The sequence below is a fragment of the Syngnathoides biaculeatus genome, chromosome 17 (genome assembly GCF_019802595.1).
Source record: "Syngnathoides biaculeatus isolate LvHL_M chromosome 17, ASM1980259v1, whole genome shotgun sequence".
Taxonomy (NCBI): Eukaryota; Metazoa; Chordata; class Actinopteri; order Syngnathiformes; family Syngnathidae; genus Syngnathoides; species Syngnathoides biaculeatus.
Window position 1 is genome coordinate 13,815,201 of NC_084656.1, and position 24,619 is coordinate 13,839,819.

The window sequence follows — 24,619 nt, forward strand, 5'->3', positions numbered from 1 at the left end:
CTGGTTCACACTAACGATAGCCACTCCAAACCATTCCCAAGTTTCTCAGAATCAACTGGGCTGTGATCGCAAAGAGCCAGAGGATGTAATGGAAGGAGGAGAGGTTCACACGCCTCCGTTTCTGTTTTCAAATCTCCAACCATCATAACATCTGTCCCTCAGGACAGCCTCTTCTCATAAACTCCGTACAGACTTTCCATATACAGCAAGGCGGGGATTCTTCCAGTCGCAAAAGCAGAAAACAATAGTTTTCCAAAAAGCAATACTTAAAGATCTTTTTAATAGTACAACAATTATTTTCAACTTATTGTGGCAAACAAGACAGAAACAACTAAACTGCTACAAAATGATTGTATACGCTCTTTAAGAAACTAAAACATTAATAACTTTAATATCACATTTATTGTTTTTAAATGTGTTATACATTACACTCTTTCATTGCTTTTTATCTTGCATTCATTCTCAGGACAAATATTTTGCACTAGCCACAACTACTAATGGATTTCATCTATGATTAGTCCTGCTGGAATCAAGTCAACCATGTGGTCAATTAAAGATTATTACAAGGTAATACGAACAATGTATGATTCGTATGAAAGTAGTTTTGCAGCAGCTGCGTCGTGTGCTCCAGGTTGAGTTGGAGCAGTTTTGACTCTGACAGGAATGACACTCTAATGGCTAATAGCTCTGCAAATGCTTTTCTGATAGACTATGTTTTATATTTTGAGCCAATTTGAAAAAAAAAAAAAATTATCAGATCAGCAGTATTGTTCAAGCAAAGTTAGCCTGGATGGACATTGTAATTCAAGTATATGTTTTTTTGTTTTTTTTAAATAAAAAAGCAGTAGATTTAAGGTCAAACGAAATGTATTGAAAAACATTTTGTCTTGCTAAAGGAGAGGTTTCAAACTCAAGGCCTAGGGGCCAAATCCGGCCCACCACATAATTTTCTTGTGGCCCATGAAAGCAAAGCCTGGATCGACTTCATGTTTCTGGCTTAAATACCAATATTGCAAATTGTCTTGACTGTTATGAACATACATAGACAATAAACTGATATATTGAAAGCATTTTTTTTTGGCAATTTTGAAATAAATAGAATAAGAGTTGATCAAACATTTTGTAGGGTTGGCTTCCGATTATCTGATAACATTAACCATCAATTTCTTGTGTCTATGTAATAATACGAGGTGATCATACATTTATATAGGTTCAAGTTACTAAAAGCCTTCCAAAAGAAACCATAACTCTGATGCGGCCCACGACAAAAATTTATTTGACAACCGTGATCTAAACCATGTTCTACACTTTCTGAGCAGATAGGTTTTTACTGGTATTTAAGTTTTTTATCCTACTGACATGACAGTTGGACAGTTTTGTCTGTTTAAGGGTATAACGTTTGTATTAGTTGAAGTAAGGGGAGGGAAGTACGTAAGTGTGACTATCCTCAACGGTATGTGCTGTACCTTCTCTCTTCATGCCCATGGCTAAACACTTTTGGTAGCGGCAGTATTGGCACCGGTTCCTCTGGCGTTTGTCAATGACGCAGTCCTTGTTGTCACGACACGTGTAGGTCAGGTCTTTGCGCACTGTCCTTTTGAAGAAACCCTTGCAGCCCTCACAGCTGTATACACCGTAGTGTTTACCTGAGGAGAATGAGATAGAGAGGTGTGGTTTGTCAATAGTGCTGATATTTCCCTGACACATAGGCACAACTCAATAAAAACAAAATATATGGCAATAATAACAACCACAGTAACATGAAAAAATGAACACGTTCATTCACCAAGAGTTGGCCTTGGGAAAAAGATACAAGCCAAAGACCTAGCCCCCACAGACTGGTGTTGTGTTATGGTAAGGAAGACTTTGGTTCTTCACTACGCTCAACATCCCCTCTTTGCCATTTATTGTAGATCAACCGTATAAATTCTTCAGCTTCAAGCAATTCTTTGTTAGTCCTCTTCTGGTCAGATAGCAAAGATAATAAAGAGCACCTCCAAGCACTGTTAAATGAAGCATGGCCTTATAGTAAGGATTTGTTCCCTTTGGTTCCATGTGGCATCAATGGCATTGGATGGCTTTTTCACTGAATTACTCCAGTTTCGAATTTTGACAGTGGCCTTTTAATATTTATCGTCTAAAAATATTACACACCTTTGCAGGATGCCTCTGGGGAGTTCACAGTACACTGTGATGTTGTTCGTATGGTTAAAGTGACCAACCAAAATTATTAACTAAATCAAAGAAGGACTAAAGGTATACATAAACATGTAATGACCAAATGTATGGACAAAAAAAAAAAACGTCGCTGTGAAAGAAAAATATTAATCATCCATCCATCCATCCATTTTCCAAGCCGCTTATCCGTACAAGGGTCTGTTGAGCAATCAACATTTATTTGAATGGCACTATTAATACATAAAATGCAAATCCAAAGTTCTTTACATATTAAAATCGACCCCTCCCAGTATACAACCCAATATACTACAAAATCAAAAATCAGTGTGGTCTATAACGAAAGTTTATTCCCTACTTTGTCAATACAGAAAGTTTGCTTAAGATGAGACTACAACAACAGCAACATTTTAGGTTAGCTTTGTTTTTACATTTTTATTTTAGTTTGGTAACTGCAATTTCTACTGAGACAACTTTCCTTCCTCTTACAAAAACTTTCTTAGAAGTCACATTTTCTGCCCATTTACTAAGATCCTGTAATTAGTGGGGACACTGTGTTATTTTTATATAACAAGGATCATGTAATTTATAGCTATATTAAAAGAAAACATTTCCCAAATTGGCAAAAAAAAACAGAAAACAGTTTTTGTTTTAGGTCATTTATAATGAATGCATAAAATGTGTGATTAATGGTATTGGGATTAGGGACTGTTTATTACACTACAGGTGAAAAAGGAACATAATTGGATGCAGAATTTGTCTTTTTTAAAAACAAACCAGCAAAGGGGCCTTCACAAAAAAAAAAAAAATCCCAAAATGTTGAACGTATGGAATAGTCCAAAATGCGATGCTGTAGAGAAGCAATGTGGTCTAACAAAACTTTGAAAAAACGGGCGTCAACTTATTTACTCATGCAAATAGATGTGGAACCTGCATCTACTACCCAGGCACACCCAGGACTGTCCCTGCCAAATGCGCAACATAGCCACGCAGTTCATTTTAAATGTGGTCAGAGGAGTACATTAAATGCAAATAGATTATTTTAACAAATGCAATGTGATTTATCTAACCTGAGATGTATTGCGATGGCTGATTTTGCGTCTTTAAATACCACTTCTAAAAGGCAAGCGCAACGTAACACACAGCTGTCACAATGTAACGCAGGAAAAAAAAAAATAAAGGGCAGTCACAAGACGGAGTCATGCAATATCACCGATGACTTCCAACTCTGCATTTCCTCGCATCCGAGTCATATGACTTCAGTGTATGGTTACAATTGGTGCTGGCCTATCTGAGATAAGTTTTTCAAGTGTGCCGTCCGTAGGATGGGCACATACATCCAATTCAAACACATTTGGGGTGAGTGGGAAAAAAAAAACAAAAAAAAAAGATGGGTTTTATGCAGTTGCTGGTTTCTCCAAAATTGTCGCAGGGATTTCTTTTTTGTAGCCGTTTCTTTGTCTTCCATTAACCCCTCCAAATGCAACACTTAAAACTTTGTTTTGGTGAAAACCATTAGCGGTACCTAAAACGCAAAACCCTCTTTTAAGTACAGCAGAGCCACCACTTTTACAACAGCTGCCAAAAGCTTATGCAATCTGAACATGAACATGTAATTTAGTCCCTACTATTCGGGTTCTTCAGAAAAGATTGCAATCTTAGTATATCAGACACAAGACGGCCACCTTCAGCAATCACAATCCGTGAGGGTAAACGTGCAATTTTGTAAATCAGGCCCTTTGTGTTTTCGCTTCACGCAAATCTGCATGTGCATCACGATACACATCAAGTATGTCATCATCACAGCCACTCACCTGAGGAGCGGTCCCCGCAGATAGCACAGATGTGTTTGGTGAGCGACAGCGCTGTGCCAGAGGGCTGAGCGGGTACTTTCATCACGCCATTGATGCCCAGCGGGGGCTTAATGTCCTCTGTGCTGCTGACCGAGTTCATTGGCGAGTTCAGCTGGAACATCAACATACACAAACAGATACAGCAACAGGTCACAAAACAGTCCCGCAGAAGGAAAAAAAAAAAAAACACAATCAACAGACACTTCCCATTAAAAGGTACACGTTCCATAATTTGGCTGATTGAGTATACAGTGGTAGCTTTGAGTTCAAACACCCTAAAAGATGGGCAGTTTGAAGCACAACCAGAAAGTTTGCCCCAATTTCATAAACTTCCAGAGTTCTGTCACCATCTATGAGCGAATTACATGATTTAGATTTTAGCCAGTATCAATTAACCAACTAGTTGCAAAAGTTTTTCCTTTTTGTAGAGGTTTTCATTTCCTGAAAAATAAAACAGCTTAAGAATGTGAGGACTATCCTACAGATGTTACTGTGAAGATGACTTAGAATTGAAGCAAAAAAGAAAAAAAAAAAAAGACTGGTGGTCCTCAAGTATCTTTATCAACTTTTTCAGTTTGGTGCCAGTCAGAAGATTGTGAGGAACAAGGTAAATGATTTGGCAAAAGTGTAGTTTGTATTTGTTTTGTTTCAGATCTAAAATTCTATTACTCGGATTTCACACTATTCCACCAATGGAGCTCTGTGATTTATCCTCCAAACATTGCCCTATTGGTTCTTAAATGTTTGACGAAGAAAAAAAAACAGTATATCAGAAATAAAATAATACTTTTCAGGAGCAGTACATCTGGAATCTTAAAGGCTACTTTAAATTGGACTACCCTTTCTCACTGAAATTGAGCTTTGATAAAAATTTCTTCAGAAGGTGACCCCTCTGTGGCTTTTGCAAAAATAGGGAGTAAGGCAGGCTAATTACTTTAACTGGCTACATACAGTTTCAGGGGAGCAAAAAATCATCCTATTAAAAAAATGCATTGAGTGGAAATGAAGCTACTGCAGTCCACCATCAGCAACATTCGACGAAGAAAATGAATAAAAGCACCAATCTGCTGACTAGACCCAACCAAAGGTATTGAGAAGCATTACGGTGTGGCAAGAAATGCGAAAATCCGATGCACTGAGCTTCTATTAGAATGTATTACAGTATCTATACATGTGAAATGTATGGTAAGCAAAATATATTTCAACAGTTATTTCTGAGGTGATCCCTGTACCTTTGCTCCCGTGTTTACGACATGCCTTCAATTGTTGAGATTTACACAACACAGACAGCAATGATTGTCATCCGAATAAACAAGAAAAACAATTTCTTGCAAAGAAAACCACATTTGTATGTTATACTATCTTGGACAATGACAAATGGGACACTTTAATCATTTTGAAACAAACTACACAGCCAGGCAAAGGTTTGTGGTGCTTTTGAATGAGAAACTGTGTGAGAAAAAGTGTTGTGACCAAACATTTTACCCTAAGTGTATGTACAGTATTAAACAATATAAACTTGTGAAATGGATATACATATTATTCAGTATCGTCGAGTGAATTGAATCACAATAGAAAAAGCAGTCCAAAACATGCCAGATCGGGAAACTAATTCAGTTTTAAGATAGCAGTTATAATTTGAGATACTACATACCGTAGGGTAACAGTGGTATGCAACAGTTGTATGCAAGCACGCACAAACACACTATTATGCTAGTAAAAGATGAAGAAGGTGTAAAAAATTATCCACAAGTCCAGACAGACACAGCACATGTTCCTGGCATCGCATTTCACATTTTTAAGCTCTCAACACTTAACTGTTCTTCAACAACTTCAAGAGTTGGGGGGTGCAGCGCTGTCATGCACATTCTTGCTCGAAGTGATAATGTACTGTGTCTTCATAGATTTAAATATTCCAGGCCATATACTTTACCGTCCGATCAAATGGAACATTCCAGAGAACTTCTGCAAGTTTTAATGTGAATTTTTCACAGAATTCAGCATGACATGTGCGGTGTCATGGGAACTTGAGTTGGACCTAGACTAGAAAATCAAAAGCTCATGTGGGTTTCAATGTTTGGCTGGTTCAGTCGGTTGAAAAGTTTAAAGCCCCCACCCCCTCCCCCCAACACTTAAAAACACTCTCTCTTACACATGCAAGCAAGCACGAATGCAAATAGGTTTTTTTTTTTGCTCAAAGGTAATTCAGGATACAGGACAAGCGTACCAATGTCAAAGCATCCAAGCCTTTTTTTCCTGCTAATAAAAAGAAATTCAGAAGGTCTTTTTTTCTTGTGCGCAGATCAGCTAATGGCAATTCCATTTCAGTTTACGTGAGCTGTAACAGTCACAGAATCTCGCTGTGTGTGTGAGGGAACATGTGGAGACCTGAAAACCAATTGCAACAAAACATAGTTGAGGATGTTGCCAGAAGGTGACATTTCTGTATGTCTGAAACTACCACTGCTGGAATTGGAAGTTGTGTTTCAATTTTTTGGGGTTGTCTGGTCAGTCTGTTACGTAACAGCAATGTACAAAAACAACAATACTCAAAACTCAAGATATCATTTACAATTCTAGTTCAGATCTGGATTAATGTCAGGATCGAGGAATGTTATCTTTGACCTTAGGGTATTTTAGATTAAAAAGATGGAGCTGTAATGGAAAATATTTGTGGCAGAGGCGACACACTCTATAACATATTTTGTTTTGGAAAACAGTTTTCACTTCACAATGACAATCTGATACAATATTCACAAACACACACACAGACCCTTTCCAAAAGATTTGAATGTCATGGAAAAGTTTATTCCCATAATTGCATTGACAAAGTTTTTTTTTTTTATAGACTATAGATTCTGGGCCACCAACCTCAATTTCAAGCCTGTTTAATTTTACAGAATTTATTTTTAATCATTTATAATTACACACACACTGTATTTGTATGACTTGGCAGTAGCCAGCTGGTTCTTGTTTAATACCTGGAAAGTTTTTTTGTTGTTGCTGTGAAAGATTATGTATTACAACATGGCATGTTTTGATTCGCTCGTACATATTCGACGTTGCGACACCTTTCAACTACAATTCAAATTTCAAATCGCAACAAAATTAGTCAGTCAGTCACTCAATAAAAACTGTTTGTGGCACGCCACACAGCACGTGACACTCGGTAGCGTCGCCTGGCCGAGGACACATTGTCATCAACGCAGCTGCATGAACTGTCTGGCACCAGTTTTGGCAGCAAGTGTGCACCCACCCACATCTCAGCATACCCAAGAGATCTGCGGGCGTGCACCCACACATGCGCACACACACAACACGCATCTTACCTCACTTGAACGTTTGTGTCTAGTCTTTTGCCCCGCAGCCTAGCACTAACAGAGCAGTCTCCTCAGCTGGGACAGTTTCGATCAAACCCTCTGTTGCCTGACAGAAAAGACTATTCCATTCACAATCTATTTTCAGTAAACTTGCAACTCAATCTCAATCTGCTCCCCGCTGTGGGGCAGGCTGGCTGGGAACCTTTTCACCCCCTCTTCTGTCCATGGTGATGGAGTCAAGTCGGGGAGATTAAAGTAGCTCAGGGCCAGTACTGGAAATAGAAAACTTGCTCCCGCAACACATACATGTGACCTGCCTCGCAGAACGCTATGCCAGTTGTGTACAGTATTATCATCTTAGGAAATCCCTTGATGATGCCATCTTAAATATTGTATGCTTCTATTTTTTTAGGTTTTATTAGAGGCAGGGGGAGTGGAAGTGGAATGCTTGGATGAAAACTTTTACAGACTTAGCGAGATAAACAAATTAGGGGCATTTAATCTCAAGGACTGGAAATGTAGGACATAGGACTCCCTGCAGTACAATGTGCAACATGAGTGGATGTAATAACCTAGATGAATAAGTTTCATGTGCAGGATCTGTTACATAATATGATGAGGCGGACATTTGGCTGGTCCATCCAGTACATTGGCTGCCCATGTGTACTTGTAGGTGTGACATTCTTACAACTGATGGATGCAACAACATACAGCAGTTATCTGTGCCACCAGGTAGCCGGGCCATAATGCCAAACTATTCAGAAAAAATGGGTGTAGATGGAATTGGACTGAAATGCACATACTGTAAATATATTTTCTTGTATAATGAGTGGAATCCACACCATGTAAAGAGCACTTACTCACTCGCGAGCAATAGTTGTTGCAATTGTTTATTACATAAACTAAAATTAAATGCATAAAGTAACTACAAAATGTTTGAAAAGTAAAAGTAGTAACAATTGTAATTCCTATACCAGGGAATGATCTTGTCTGCACTAACCCTATAAACAATTAGTATGCAACGGAATACACGTTGCTTGGAAAAAAAAATGATAAAAAGCCATCCCTAGAGTGAGTGGAGGAGAAAAGGGAAGAAGATTGGAGACAGTTGAAGCCTCTGTTAAAGATGGGCTTAGTTTGATTCAGAGCACAGACTTTGCTCAGAAAGACACTTCAAAAGCAAACATCAAATCCGAGCGTACCACTCTTCAATACCTAACTCTCTTGTGGAAGTGCAGTTGCTTTCCAGTTCAAGGGCACCTTTTATAACTTACAGAAAGTTATCTCCACAGTATTAGAGTACAACACCCATTGACAACGTTTTAGGAAAAAGAGGAAAGTTTTTCTTTGGATTTGTAAAAACGGATAGAGAAATGTTAAAATTATCCCCACTAACATAAACCTCCTAACTCACTAATATGATGTAGGTGCATATGCACTCGGGGCCAAATTCGCCCGTGTGGGTAAGGCAGAAAAGTTGCACAGTGCTGCCCACTTTTCTGGCTGCGCGCATTCTCCTGTCCACATAAATCCATCATTTACACGCCCAGATACACACGTTGGGTGATGCAACCTTAGTCAAATCCTGTCAAATCTTCCCCTACGTGCATGCTGCCTAAGGAAGGCACTGTACTGTACACACCCTCGGGGAGGCAGACCAAACGTGGACACTCGCAGTTTCTACTGTTAACCTCTGTTCTGTTCTGCCTGTTCAGGACAATAAATCCAGAATCAATAAACTACTTATTTAATTTTTGGGGGTGAGCGCTGTAATTCAACTGAAAATGGGCAGATTGCAAAAGGAATTTCACATTCCTCTTTTTTTATACTACATCTGATTGCCTTTTGACACACTATTATTATTGTATAATATATATTTTTCTCCTCATGGAAAAAGAAACAGCATTAATTCCATTATACTGGTTGCAATAAAGACATTCTTATTATTCTTTACGACTATTTTAAAGACTTTTCTCATGCATTTTTTTACTGTATGTAGTAGCACACCGTGGACCGAAAGAAATTCCAATGTTACAATGCCAAGAATCCAAACTAAGAAATGCTGCATAAGAGAGAAAAATGGACAGCATCTCAAATCTCCTGTTGACAGGAGTCAACACCTAACCAGCTGTTTTCACAAAGGTGAGGACAGGGTTAGGTCATGCTATAACCTCAAGATAACCCTGTGTCACCTTTCACCCCCTCACACCATTGGAAGACTAGTTCCTTTTAAAAGCAAATTTACATTTGTTATCTAGCAAAGCACCGGTGGACCGAATAAGAACTTTCTTCTTATCCCTTATTAGTGTGTGTGCTTTTGGGTGTCTTATCTGGACATGAATCAGCAGAAACGGGGGATTGGGTTTCACACAGAAGGGTGTTAATAGGTTCCCTCTTCTGTGGCCTTCAGGGTACGATATTCAGAATAAGACAACCTTTGGGATCAATTACATGGTTATATGCTTGAGAGACACCTGTTTGAACTACGCAGGCTTCACAAACAAGTACGAATCAAGCAACATGTAAGTAAAAGCATGTGCAGCATTTCGTGAGTGGTTCAAAGAAATGTTATGCGCTGAAGCACTGAGGGAGAAATATGCCAAAACCTGTCATATAACAGCAAAAAATAAAAAAAAAAAGTCACACTTTGGAAATAAGTTGCATTTTGAATTTGGCTCTTGAAGTTGTATTGTACAATTTAAAATCTTCTTCAGTTTTATTTCCCAGAAAACTTTTGATATGAAAATATACCGTGAGACACTTCATATGTGTGGATATGCATTTGGGGGAAGTGAGAATTTGGTGTCAGAAAGTTGGCTGGAGGACACCATTTCATCTACATATACCACAAGCACCGGAAGCCCTAAAGATGTGTCCTCTCTCTGCTGCTTTTCTCTCTTTGTACATGAACGACTGCACCTAAATACACTCGAACACCGCGGTTCGCAGATGACACCGCAGTCATCGGCCTCATCAAAGTCTGCATATAGACAGGAAGTCAAGCAGCTCGAGCTTTGGTGAGGCTAACACAACCTGGACTTGAACGCACAGCAAGACTAGAGATGATCATGGACTTTAGGAAGCATCTTTCGCCACAGCTGCCCCTCATGTAATCCAACTGCCCTGTGTCAACGGTCAAAACCTTCAAGTTCCTGGGAATGACAGTCTCTCAGGACCTGAAGTCTGAGACCAACATTAACTCCATCCTTAAAAAAGGCCCATTAGAGGATGTACTTCCTCTCCCTTCTGAGAAAGCACAGCCTGGAACAGGAGCTGTTGAGGCAATTCTACACAGCAGTCATCAAATTAGCCCCGTGTTCACCCATCAGAGTCTGGTTTGTTGCTGGCACAAAAAAAACTCCAACTGAAACAGATCAGGACTGCCAGAAAAACAGTCTGTACTCATACTCCTCCTTGAGGACTTGCAGACTGCTAGAACTATGACAGGAGCATGCGAAATTCTCTCGAGGCTCCACATCCTGGTCACCTCTTCCAGATCCTTCCCTCAGGTATGTATGTGCTATCGAACGATGACAACTAAAACCAGCAGACATTCTAACTGCTTCTTCTATCTTGCCATTAAATTACAAGATGCTTAGTGACTCTCCATAAGGTTTTTTTGTCGTTTTTGTGTCTCAAAAGTATTTCTTGTCAAAATCGCATTACTGTCATATTAGAGTGGCTCCAACTAACCGCCGACATATTCCTTGTGTTTTGACATACTTGGCAAATAAAGAGGATTCTGATTCTAAACACGCTAGAAAGACATAGCAGCGCCAAGTGCACACAGCAAGTCGACAGCGATGACATTCCTTAATTGGTATGATGGATAAAAACAAAACAAACAAAAAAAAAATAACATCCCAAATACACTTTAATTGCTTCTCAGAAAATTTTAGTTCAAAAGTTGCATCTGTTCTTTTTCCACAACTCTACTCTTCATGTCTCTCATGTATTAGGCTTCTGTTAATCAAAGCAACACCTCCTCCAAAAGTTTCTCCATGGATGCCTTCCAAGTTGGGGTAGTTTTAAGCATTGAGTTTGGATTAACAGCAAACAGCTGCAGTAAACATGGCAAAATGGGAGCAGAGCAGGAAAAAAAAATCCAATTCTATAAAATATGCAAGTATGCTCTAAATAGAACTTTTACTAAATTTTGTTGGTGGTGATACTTTGTTAAATTACCAGTGGTGGGGGTGGGGAGCGAGCTGCTTCTAATTGCCACCTGGAAACAACTTTGGCTGTGAAAACTCTTGTCCCCCATCCATTTGGCGGTTGATTGACATTAGAGAGTCTTAACTGTTCTCCAGAGAGTGTACACAGAGCTCCTTTGTGCAGCCAATAGTCCCGCAACCATGATGTCATGCCGAGTGACTGCAGCAAGGCCCATCAAAGACAGGGAATGGACCTTTATGACTCCCACACAGGAAGCGCTCGCTCTCTCTCTCTCTCTCTCTCTCTCTCTCTCTCTCGTCTCTCTCTCTCTCTCTCTCTCTCTCTCTCTCTCTCTCTCTCTCATCTCTCTCTCTCTCTCTTCTCTCTCTCTCTCTCGATCTCTCTCTCTCTCTCTCTCTCTCTCTCTCTCTCTCTCTCGTCTCTCTCCTCTCTCCTCTCTCTCTCTCTCATTTAACTATTTGGGACATGTTGTGTTTCAGTTGCAAAGCGACCCTTGCCAAAACAAGAATACATATCAAAAAGCGGTGCATAAAATCACCGTTGCTGTTGAGTCATTTAGCCTATGCATCATTTCTTGAAAACTACACCTTTGTCAAATGAGTGTCTTTTCTGTGTTTGTATCCCAAAACACTTTTTAGATTTTAAGTCATACTGAGTGTTATTACATGGCTTGTTAGTGGTTAGAGTACAGCATTCAGAAACATTACAGTGGGAGGAAGCACAATAGGTATAACGTAGACTAAGCAACTTCTTTTTCTTTCGGCTTGTCCCATTAGGGGTCGCCACAGCGTGTCATCTTTTTCCTTCAAAGCCTATCTCATGCCTCCTCTTCTTTAACACCTACTGTCCTCATGTCCTCCCTCACAACATCCATCAACCTTGTCTTTGCTCTTCCTCTTGCTCTTTTGCCAGGCAGCTCCATCCTCAGCACCCTTCTACCAATATACTCACTCTCTCGCCTCTGAACACATCCAAACCATCAAAGTCTGCTGTCTCGAACCTTGTCTCCAAAACATCCAACTTTGGCTGTCCCTCGAATGAGCTCATTTCTAATCCCATCCAACCTATTCACTCTGAGGGAGAACCTCAACATCTTCATTTCTGCTACCTCTATTCCAGCTTCCTGTTTTATAAACTTTGCTCTTCATCTTAGCGGAGACTCTTCTGTCTCATAGAACACCAGACACCTTCCGCCAACTGTTCCACCCTGCTTGTCCACGTTTCTTCACTTCCTTACCACACTCTCCATTGCTCTGTATTGTTGACCCCATGTAAACAACAAACCGTAAAATGGAGGAAACACTGGTCCACATTTAAAGGTTCTTTCAACAACAACAAAACATTAAAAAAGCCACATAGTCTCACAATATGCACCAGTTCCATGCCTGCTTAGTAATATCTTTCAGTTGCTTTGACAATTGGAGGGTCCTTAAAGATTAAAGCCCAAAGAACTGCCCACTTGCAAACTCCTTATGGTAGGTTATCCACCCAAATAGTACATCTACTTTCAGAAATTCTACAAAAGAGATGCCTTATTTTGTATGTGTCCCTTTCTGAGCAATACAGATCGACTTTTCTAACTAGGCTTAAAAAGCACCGGGCTAATAGATGGCTGAATTGCAAAAGTAAGAGAAAACTGCAGAGCCAAAGCACATCCGTGCGCTCGGATCTTGGGACAAAGAGGAAAAAAAAGAGGAAAAAGAAGAATTTCCTCTGCATTGATGCAAGGACTGGCTGATGATGAGGGACACACTTTCTCTCGACGTGGTTTGGGCTTTGAAAGACCACAACATTCCAGTCAGAATGGAAGCTTAGTCATCCTTTCTCCTGCTTTCATCATGCAATGCTGCCCATCTTTGGCGAAGAGCGTTTGAAGCTCATTAACTTACACATTTACAGCTTTAAAACATAAGGACTTCAATGTTTAAAAAAAAAAAAAAAAAACTTCCACCAATTAAAATGAGGATAAAATGAACATAGTTTTTGTAATGCATTAATTTCTCTAAATGAATGTATATCGCAAATTGTTTTCATTGGAATTCATGTGTCAAATGGACTTAAAATCAAACATTGCACTATATATATCCATATTTTAAACAACCATATGAAAATTGTCAAGAGAACCAGCTGTGTGTGGTTAACATTTGTGGGCAGATGCATAGGACTCTCATGGAGTGGTTGTGGAAGAATGCAGACCTGTCGCTGTGATTTTGTTCCAGTTAACTCACAGAACAGTCGTCAAGCTGGCATTTTGATCAAATAGCAGCGATCGCCTGATGCAATACATTTTTCCCCATGAAGGATCGCACTGCATGACCAGAGATGAGCCGCCATCTCAAGCCTCAGAGTGACATTTTCACATCAAATTGACGTTCTCCACCCCTGAAAATGCAACTGTGAAAAGCCCCTGCAGTCGAAGCTATGCAAACGTTCACAGATTAAAGGCTCAACCCATCAAACATTAGACATCACACATTATGTCAGCAAGAGGACTGTGCAATGCATGCTAATAAATGCATGAGTATTTGTGCAGTAATCAAGCTGGGATTTTAACACGTTAATTTTAAAGAAATAATCACAGAAGAAAATAACCTATACAGAAATACATTTAATCAGACTTTTCTATTTCTGCACTCTAGGGACTACTGCAAATCCAGCTCCACGCTTGGAAGAACTCTGCGAGGAGGAGGGGTAGACCCGGTTTTGGTACTTTTGTGGACAGTCTCAGGGGATTTAAAATGGGACATATGTGCTGTTGTAGGTGTCACCAAAGCCAAATTCAATTCACATTTAACATTGGCGGTGTACCTTTTCTGAATATAGACTGGGCTGGTGAAAAACCAAATGTGACTTGTGTGTGTCCAAAACTGATCTCTACCTCCTCTAACGATCGTTCATGTCCAAAAAACTCCTGACACCGACCCCCATAGCAGTGTGCCGAACATAACATGGATTTTGAAAATATAATAATGAAGAAAACAATATTTACACATTCAATGAATAGCTTTCTACAATGATTAAAAGGTTTGGATGTCCACTTTTGCAATAAATCTGTCAATTACCACAAAGGTCCTAGGATCTCGCTTGTCTTTGGCTCACACCAAAGCTCATCTGAGCTTCCTCCGTTCAAGTATATATAAACTGTTCAATTACTCAAGTAGGAAGTGTGGGCAGTGTCACTAGCTCACACTCAATCAGTTAATGGGTCCACATCCAGTTCAAGTGTACGGTTTCTTTGTTTGTATATGTATTAGCCTTTTTGAATGAAGTGCGTTGTTGAAGTTTACATTCAGATTTCTAATGATTGATTCAGTCATTCAATAAGATCTATCATTAATAGACACAATTATTGTGTCAAATATTGTTTTTAAATTGAAATGTAATTACTTTCACTGGCTGGCAACTAGTCAAGGGTGTACCCTACCACCTGTCAAAACTCAGCTGTGATAGGTGCTCGCTCATCTGTGACACTAATTAAGGCAAGTGGTCCAGAAAAGGGATGTTAATTTCGATTAATCTATTACAAATCAGGCAGTGCCATGGCCTTCCTGTGTAGCTTTTAAATGTCCTCTCCATGTTTTTGTCGGCTTTCCCCGGTTACTCCCTTCCACATTCAAAAAACGTGCATGTGAGATTAATTTATGACTCTCTGGCTGAATTTACCCCACGTCGAAGTGTCCAATTCCAATTTAATGCTGAAATCCAGCACCATTTAATAATACAGTAATAGTGACATATTATTGTTGTCAATATTATTATTATTACAGACACTGTTGCCAAAGTCAATTGGGACAGGCTTCATCTCTCCTTCAACCTTCAACAAGATAAATGAATGAATGAATTATGGCCAAGCTTTTAGTTATTGAAGCCTTTTTTTGTAGCAAAAAAAAAAAAAAAAAAAAAATCAACCAATAACAAGATAAAATGGATATTCTGTTCAGAAGGTAAACAAAAATTATTCTAAGTATTAAAATCTACTCCAGAGTGTCACTTTGCTTTTCTAGCAATTAAAAAAAATACAATCGCCTTCCTTGAGGAACCTCTTGTCCATGGTTCTATTTTCGAAAGGAGCGATAAGTCCTACAATTGTGTGGATAGGCCATTGAAATAGTTTCATGTTGCGCAATTATTAGCAACCACAAAAAGGGCGGAAGCTGCATTTAAAAAGAAACTTTCAATTTTAGATATGGCTCAAGGCGGAAATTGGGCCAGTGCAGACTTTGATGTCTTAATTTTGTGCGAGTATGTATGCCCTCGGATATGTATGTACTGTGTGTGTCCGTTTTAATTCCAAAGAAACTAGTAGCACAAATTGACGAACAAAAATGACAGAAATAAGGGAGAAAGATGATGCAAAAAGATGAAGGGAAAAAGGACTACCATAGAGAGACTTGAAGAAGACTGAAAGGATCGAGGCAATATATGGTGGGAGACAGTGACAAATACGGCTCTGATATGGTAGTAGAGTGACAGAACCAAAATAGTATGGAATCCAAGTTGAATAGGCCTTGATTAACTGTGGCATGGGGTCAAAGCAGAGCAGCAGTCTGATGGGGCCTACTTAAGAGAATTATTTGTCACAGTCAGTATGTGCAATTTCCACTTCAGATACACGTCAATACAAGACAATTTTTTAAAAGGGCAGCTGTAGTAGTCATGCTTTTTTTGTCCCTAGTGTGCCACAATATGAAAAAAATAGAATAATAAGTTACTAAAAAATAATGAAATGAATTAGAAAACGAAGTAACATCCTTCGTGTGCATGTGTATTTTGACTGCAAAAGCAAATCCTTAAACTATGACTTTATGACGCAGGTACATTGGTAAACAATTGTGCACGTGAGCAAGTGTCAGTGTCTGTTACTGGCCTTACCTGGGGGCTGACACTGGGACCGTAGCCCATGCCGGGCGAGGTCATGGAGTGGGGGCCCATGGGCGAGCTGATGACAGAGAAAGGCGAGGCCAGACCATTCATGGGCGAGCTCAACGTGCTGATGGGAGAGTGAAGCGATCCAGAGGGCCCCATGGTCGTTGGACTGAGCAAAGATGGGTGCATTCCTCGATGGGAGTTGGGCGAGCCCAGGGGTGAAGAGCCCATTTGACCTGATGAGTCTGTTCGAAAGGAAAGGATGTTTTTGAGCATTTTTATATAGCCATCCCTTCATTTTCTGTACCGCTTGTGTTGACTTGGTTTGCGAGTAACAGACTTTCACAGGGCACATATAGATAAACAACCATTTGCATTCACATTCACACCTACATTTCGAGTTTTCAATGAATCAAATGTGTTTTTGGAACGGGGGAGGGAGTCAGAGTAATACAAGAAAACCCACACCAGCACGAGGATAACATGCAAACTCCACTAGGAAAGCCGGAGCCTAGTTTCAAATATCCAGTTTCAGAACCCTGAGGCAGAAACCACTAACCGCTAACCACTCCCCCCCCCCCCCCATTTTGAAATAATTCTTTAAATACAATGTATTCTGCACCAGGGGTGACCAACATTTTTTTTTTTATACTGAGAGCTACTTCTTGGGTTGTGATTAATGCAGAGTCCTGCCAGTTTGATAAACACTTCTGAAATAACAAATGTGCTCAAATTACCTTTAATTATATTTGAATATTGATAATGATATTCATCCATGTGAAGACACTAATCACATAAATGTTCTCTCGTAATCATTCTCAGCAATGATTTAACAACGTAGTTAACAGTCAAGTCAAATGGAATGAGAGAACAACGTGTAGCAGCTCTGTCAACAACAGTAATACTGTAGTCCCATTTCTATAAATCTCTACAACTGGTTACATTTTCTAATGATCACTCCTATATTTTTATGAAATCACAATGCCCCATCACCTGTGACCCGATTTCAGGACAGGGCACTGGGCTGCTTGTATGTCCCAGGAACACCACCCTGTTCTACGAAAAATGGCAACCCTTGGAGTTTTTTTTTTTTTTTGAAGAAGAAGAAGAACAACACATGTTGCAGTGTTAAGATACCTGGGAATTTTTTCCCCAACAACTGACTATGAGATTAGGATATCTAAAATATATGTGGTTGATGAGTGGCAGGTTGGTCTCTGGAAGATTAAAAAAAAAAAGAACCTTGCACCAACGTGGAAGGTAACTGCACCAAGATTGAAGCGAGAGTGATGAGGTCATGAGTACTGGAGATGTTCTCCCTCTCTCTCATTCGCTCTCCCGTATAGAAAAGTCCTACTTGTAACCTTGAACGAGCATCTTCCATCAACCATCATCCCATCAGCTGTCAACATGCAAGATATGGAACAGCCAACAGCAAAGAATTTGGTGACAGCGTCGTATGTGCACTGATAACAACACCTGTCCGCCAGTGTCATCCTTCAGCGCTTGCCGTTCCTTTGATTTTTTTTTTTAAATCACGACTAGCTGGCCTTCTGCTCTCATCATTCTCTGCTCACTTTATCATTTGTATTGTCTTGGATTATTTATGTGGTATAAGGTACAGTGGAGTGAACAAAGTGGCATAGTAAAACAATCCAACCACATTCTTGTTCATTTTTGGCAACACTTATTCCAAAAGAAGAAACACATTAAAAAAGCAGAAGAGAAGACGAGATTAAGAAAGTATGACAAGAATAGGATTATACACTGGAAGTTAAGAGAATGGTAGTCGTACAGTATGCATTGTCACTTAAATTCATATTAATGTATTTTGTGTGTTGACTTTTTTTTTTTACATTTGTATAACAATTGATAAAACTCAACAATTAATAAAAGGCAAGATTTCTGCAAATCACCATTGCAGTTTTCTATTCCCAAGTTTGAATATTTGAAAGTGTGACCATTTAGGAAAATTAAAATGTTCCTTAAAAGTTGCCTGTACATTAGATTAAGGTTTTATTATAACAATAGGTTATCCCTGCAATTGGATTTTTTGCTGTATCAACAACCCGAACCAGAACTGATGGTGTGTGTTTTTCCGGAAATCCACTGTACCCTAATTTGACTTTAACTAGTCCACTTACATTATCAGAAAAGTTAAAAGTATAAACAAGTTTATAGTCTTGGTGAATTGAGGCAATGCCTGTATGTCCTTCTCTGAAATATTTTCACGACTTGTATAAATAAGCATGTCTGCTTCCTTTCGGCGGCATATTGAAAAAAAAAGAGGGTGAATCTTTGCATCACTATGTTCTGCATTTCTCAGAGCAGTAAGCTCGCTGCCAACTCAGCTCAGCCAAATATTTTCCTGCACATCCTGCTAGCCTCATGAGCACTTCCCGTGAGCACATACACACACAGAGAGACCTCATCCTTTTCAAAACAAACATACATCCTTCTTAATAAAAGCCTAACAACAGCTCTGCATCGGGCTGTATTAGTTCAGTGTTTAATCCTTTGACTGATACCCCTCGAGCTTCTATCCCTCCAATTACATTTTTCCCCCAAATGCACCCACTCACATAATTCCTGCAAAAATAAACAAATAAATAAAGAGTTCTCAGTGAGCCAGCAATTCCCACAACCCCTTTCCAATTGGGTTTTAATTCAGCCAGATAAAAAGAGCTGTGGTATTAGAGTTGCCAATCTGCCATTGTAGGTCTCAGCAGGGGGTAGGAGGGGAGCTTTGGGGAGGCACTCAGCTGACAGATTCCCAGCCAGTTTTTACTTCTAGGGGGATAACAGACTGGAAGGTAGTTGCTGCTCTGTCCCATTCATTCTCTAGTATTCCCTCTAATCTATGTCTCTCGGATGAAAGGAAAACATTTACTGTATGTAAAAAATGACCGCCTCTGATAGTCATCTATCAGATTAACTTGATTCAAGTGATGCGAGCAAAGCAATGGAACAAAATAACTCACAGTAAAGCCTTCTGTATACTCACATGAACCGCGACTGCACCGATGTCACTGCGACTATCACACGTGCAATTTGCCTTTTTCCCCAAGCACAATCCATGTGGCAATTTTAAAAATGTACTGCAGTTCTCCTCCAACTCACTGCCGTCGCTATAGCTGGTCTTGGTTAGGACGCCACAGGGTGGGGTTTCCTCTCCATTTTTGGGCCATTTCCAATAGCAGTTTTTACTTTCCTTTCCGTAACAATGAACAAACAACAACAACGGCGACTGCTGAACAGTGTCTGCTGGAACAAATGGACCTCCATTACCAGATGATACGTTTATTTATGCTGCAAAATTGATCAAGATGGGGGCGGAATAGATGCTATGTGGAACCGAGAAGAATGGCGAGTATGTCATTACAGCATGTAACAAAAACGGACCGATCACGAGAAATTATCTCCGAGGCATTCGACGCGCAGCATTTTTTTGTCACGTGCACGTCAATTGACACAGAGGGGCTGCGTGGGCCACGTGTCAGTCACATGATGCAATGCGGGCATTGTCGGCTGCGTGAGCACAGGAGTACCAAAAGGCCTTAAAACAAACGGATTTCTGTTTGCATGTTAATTATTTTGCCAGAATGCGATAAGAGCAAGAGGGCAAGTCTTCTTTTCATTTCCTGCCCTCACAGTAGAGGATGGAAGATCACAGGAAAGGATACAAAACTATCCTAAAATGAACTTTTTGAAAGTTGTTGCAGCATCCAAGAGAAGACTGGCAGTCATTCGGGTTCCCTGCATGCCAACATGCAGAAACACAAACTTATTTAAATGTGGGACAAAACTGCATCTTTGTTCTCAAATGCAGCCTGGGCCTGTCAACTGATGTAAGTACTGACAGTTACAAATAAACAAATTAGGACCCATCTCTTTGGCAGCCAATAGCAGATTTCCCTGTTTACCGCCTCCATTCTCCATACAAGCATCTCTTATTCCTAAACAAATACTTCCTCTTTCCATCGCTCTTATCCTCTGTTGTTCGGTGTGAATGCACAGAGGAAATTTGCCAATTTGAGCTCTGCTGTTGCAGTCTTGGATGTTCTATATGAATGGATGATTGTGAGATATGGCTTGCTGCAAGGATAAAAGCAGCCCACAAAATTACAGCATATGTTGTTAGATGATAACACATTACACAGTTCCGTTTTGTGTGACAGGTGAGCTCTTACAGCGGATGGGTAATGAAAATTCTCTCCTGAAAAGCTCTCCTCATTTGTTCAACAGCCAAGGAGATGTTTTTGGAATGTTTTTTGGTTTTGCTTTAGCAGATAAGTGAAAAGATGGCAACAGAAACTTTGGGAAGGTTTGTTACTTGGGAAAGTTTGTCACTGAGTGTTAGTGCATCCTGAATATTATTTCTATATGAATATATATAAATATAGGCTGCACAGTGGCTCAGCTGGAATGCGTTGGCCTCACAATTCTGAGGTTCCAGGTTCAATCCTTGACCCGGCTGTGTGGAGTTTGCATGTTCTCCCCGTGCCTGCGTGGGTTTTCTCCGAGCACTCCGGTTTCCTCCCACATCCCAAAACCATGCAACATTAATTGGACACTCTAAATTGACCCTAGATGTGATTGTGAGTGTGGTTGTTTGTCTCGATGTGTGCCCTGCGGTTGGCTGGTAATCAGTCTGAGGTGTACCTCGCCCCCTGCCCGTTGACAGCTGGGATAGGCTCCAGCTCTCCCCCGTGTGAGGATAAGCGGCTAAGAAAATGGATGGATGGATGGATATATATATATATGTGAAGGAAAACATAATTCATTGACCTATCTTCAATTTATCATGTAGATATGTATGCACATCTTCATATATCTATGACATTGACAGAATCCTCAACTAAGTGATGAATCATTTTTGCCCTTCCTTATTGCCAATAATGCTGGATTAAGGAATATTTGTCTCGCTAAAGTTCAGTCCAATTTAGATGATTTATTCAAAATAAACCAAGTGGAAAAATGCTACTTCATGCAAACAAACACCCACTTTCTTTTTACTTTGCTGAATGACAACGTGTCGGGATGGGATAAATAGCACAAAAAGGTGACACCCGAATGACGTCGCAACATTTGTTACATTGCTAATGTAGATTTTTATAGACTTGGACCTGATGACTACTCTGTTAGATTTATCTGCAATTTACATCACACCACCATTTTGTTAAGGTGCCGTTTTATTCCTTTACATGTTGACACATCAGCAGAAATATCCTTTGGCGTTTGACTAGGCAATTTTAATCATGGCTTCCTCCGAAGTAATTATTTTCCCATTTGGATGTGAATCGGACAATGCTACTGGGAGGCAACCAGTATGTAAAAATAAAAATACGATTCATGAGTTGACTACTGGGTAAATAACAGCTGTGAGTCACTTATGCCTACAATTGTGTATATGAGCAAACTGCGCTTCCTGTGAGAGGAGACTGGTCAAAAAGAGTTTATTTGTTTTTTTTTCCTCTTGATTTGAGATGCCAAGTATATTTTCCCATTTTTCACAGGGACTTTTAGGAGAGGCAGCTGAGTCAGTTCTGAAATTCGCAGAACTCCACAGCAGAGTCAGGATGAGACGCTCGTCATTAGCATTTCTGCAGGAGTCTTCAGAGTAAGTAGAAAGGAGAGGGGAGAGAAATTTGACAAAAATCCCAGGCAAGGGAGACAGTTGCGTAAAACGCAGAGCCCAAAATAAAACAGTAGTCAGTATAACAACTTAATTTTGGAGTCTTTACTGCTGATATTAATATCACCATGACAACAAGCAGCTAATATTTCATTCAATGTTCCATGGAGCTCAGTTTTTCTTTTTTTGTTGTTGTTGAGTCAATGTCATGCTACCTTTTCTGTCAATATTTTTTTTTAACCCATCTAGTTCAAAATGGTAAACTCTGATATGACTTTGACAGAAATGTGTAAATGTGATCACTGTGGCAGGTATTTTGCTTGCGTGACATCATACTAGTATGAAGCGTGGTAACCTGCCAAAGACTTGAAGTGAAACGCAACATAGTTAGATTTTGATTATTAAATCTGTCATAACTGTTATGGTTCTTATCATATCTCTTTGATTGGAGGCACTTATTTTCTACTAAACTGTTGACAGAAAAAAATGTATTGCGCTACTCTCTATGACAGGGTTAGGTTCGGGTTAGTATGGTATTGATAAGTGGAAACAAAACAGTCTTTAAATTGGGAAACAAAAACAATATTAAAGAGTAACGTGTATACTTTATGGATTGAAGTCTGTCGTCCAGGTGAGAACATTGATTTAGTAGATGGGTTACAATTGGTAGATGACGACCAAACAGTGCGTTGATATGGAATACTCGATGTTTTGCAGGAGTACTATTATATCAATCAATCAAAAATAAATATTTGTTAAAGATAGTTGTTTCAGAATCGTCAACATTAAAAATAAAACGAAACATTTTTCATCTTTTCAAGTGTGGGATCATGAAATGGTAAAAGGTTCACAAAGTCCACTGACTCACTGGCTCTTTAGAAAAAGAAATATGTTGTGGGTGGGTGGTAATAATAGAATGTGTCAATTATGTGGGAAAATACTGGCAAATCGTTCATAACATCAAACTACTTGTGAGGCTGCGATGAGTTATTCTAACAATTTATAGTAGGTCCTTACCATAAAATTGAAAGACAGGCATATGTTGAAAAAAAGATGCATAATGGATGATTCAAACTAAAAGAGGCAAAGGGGGAAACAAAGGGTGAATAATACGATATATTAAGACACACATTATGGAAAAATCCTACATTCACAGTACATTGAGAAGCTTGGTTAAGGTGCCTGTTAAGACAAGTTTTGATCACACAGACTTGCTAAAACTACATCTTGACAGCTCAAATCAAAAGTATTCACTCCCTCTTTCAGTTTCCTTCAACAGCCGTATCTCCTGAAATCTGTGATCCATCTTGCAGACTAAAATGTGCGAGCAAAAGAAACGGGCCTTAATGTAGACTAAATGGCAGCAAAGCAGCAAACATCCCACTGCCGTAATTTGGCAGTAGGTGGGCTACAATCGTTTGATACATGGTGTTGATATAACCCAATTCTGCCCTCATTAAAGACTTAAATCTTTCCCTTGCCCTCCTTGTTAGTATTTTCCCAGCTGACTTTATTCCCCTCCAATTTTCATACATTGTCCAAATATGATGTGGATAAAAGCACAGGCTCTTTAGGCATACCCATGCCCTCAGTGACTTTTCAGTGTCTGAGGAGGCTGTGCGGCCCGCCGTGGCCGGTCGCCAACTACAGCCACAGATTACTGGAGCTATTGCAAACAGTTCTACAACTGCCAACACTTCAATCCGCTGATATGGCCTAATTGTTCTCTTCAGCTCTGAAGTGCTACGCTGTCGCTGGCTGAGAGCTCAGAGCGATGTGAGGAGAGCTGCGAAAGACAAGTTTGAACAAATGCTACTGACAATCGCAGCCTGAAAATACCTATACAAGCCTCCATAACAAAAGTATTTCTATCAAAACTCTGAAGTAGGCCCACTTTAAACCCCCCCCCCCAAAAAAAATGCCTTTCTTCATTGTGCAAAGCATTCAAATCCATCCAAAGTATTTTCCATTGTACGACTGAACTCATTTTTTCAAGTGGTTATGCAACAATATTAAACATTAAATCTGAAGCTATTTTAAGAAGACTTTCAGAACAGAAGGTAAGGTTGAATTCGAGAAAATTTGGAACCTCAGCCCAAAATGGCCTTAGAGCAGTGGAGTCGTCTATACCAGATCACCTACTGTGTCTAATTTGTACTGCACATATGTGTCACTGAAAAGAACTAGTACATCTATTATACTGCACCTGGGTTTAAGAAGAAAAGCCCATGGTGAAACAGTACCTGAAGAAAGTAGAAGCACAGACACTACTGAGAAAAAGATGTAATACATAAATGAAACACAGCCAGATCACTGAATGAAACATAGTGACTGTCCTTTTGGTCAGCAGCTTATAACAGGAACATTAAATTGACAATACTATTTTAATCATAGAGAAGGCAGAGAGTAATAATTGTCTCTGCAGCCTGTGGAGCAGACATCAGGAGATTACATTTGCAACAGATGTCCTTCTGCTCTTTTTGAGGACTCGTTTTATTTCAACTTGACTCTGTGCAACTACCAACAGAACTCTAATTTCCCTAAAAATGATTGAGTCAAAAAAATAAATAAATAAATGCAAGTGGGATTCCGCT

General features: G+C 39.6%; 1 protein-coding gene across 3 annotated transcripts in view; it reads right to left on the minus strand.

Annotated features, from left to right (window-relative positions):
• The window catches only part of LOC133490857 (retinoic acid receptor RXR-alpha-A), a 97,928-nt gene that overhangs the window by 24,778 nt on the left and 48,531 nt on the right, over positions 1 to 24,619 (minus strand). For 2 of the 3 annotated variants that reach the window (XM_061801429.1, XM_061801430.1), the window contains exons 3-5: positions 16,397 to 16,635; positions 3,990 to 4,140; positions 1,467 to 1,646 (exon numbers count right to left, since the gene is read on the minus strand). In XM_061801429.1, coding sequence (XP_061657413.1) covers positions 1,467 to 1,646; positions 3,990 to 4,140; positions 16,397 to 16,635 — 570 coding nt within the window. Of the gene's footprint in view, positions 1 to 1,466; positions 1,647 to 3,989; positions 4,141 to 11,533; positions 11,751 to 16,396; positions 16,636 to 24,619 lie in introns of those variants that run through there. The other variant, XM_061801431.1, reaches the window with a different exon arrangement.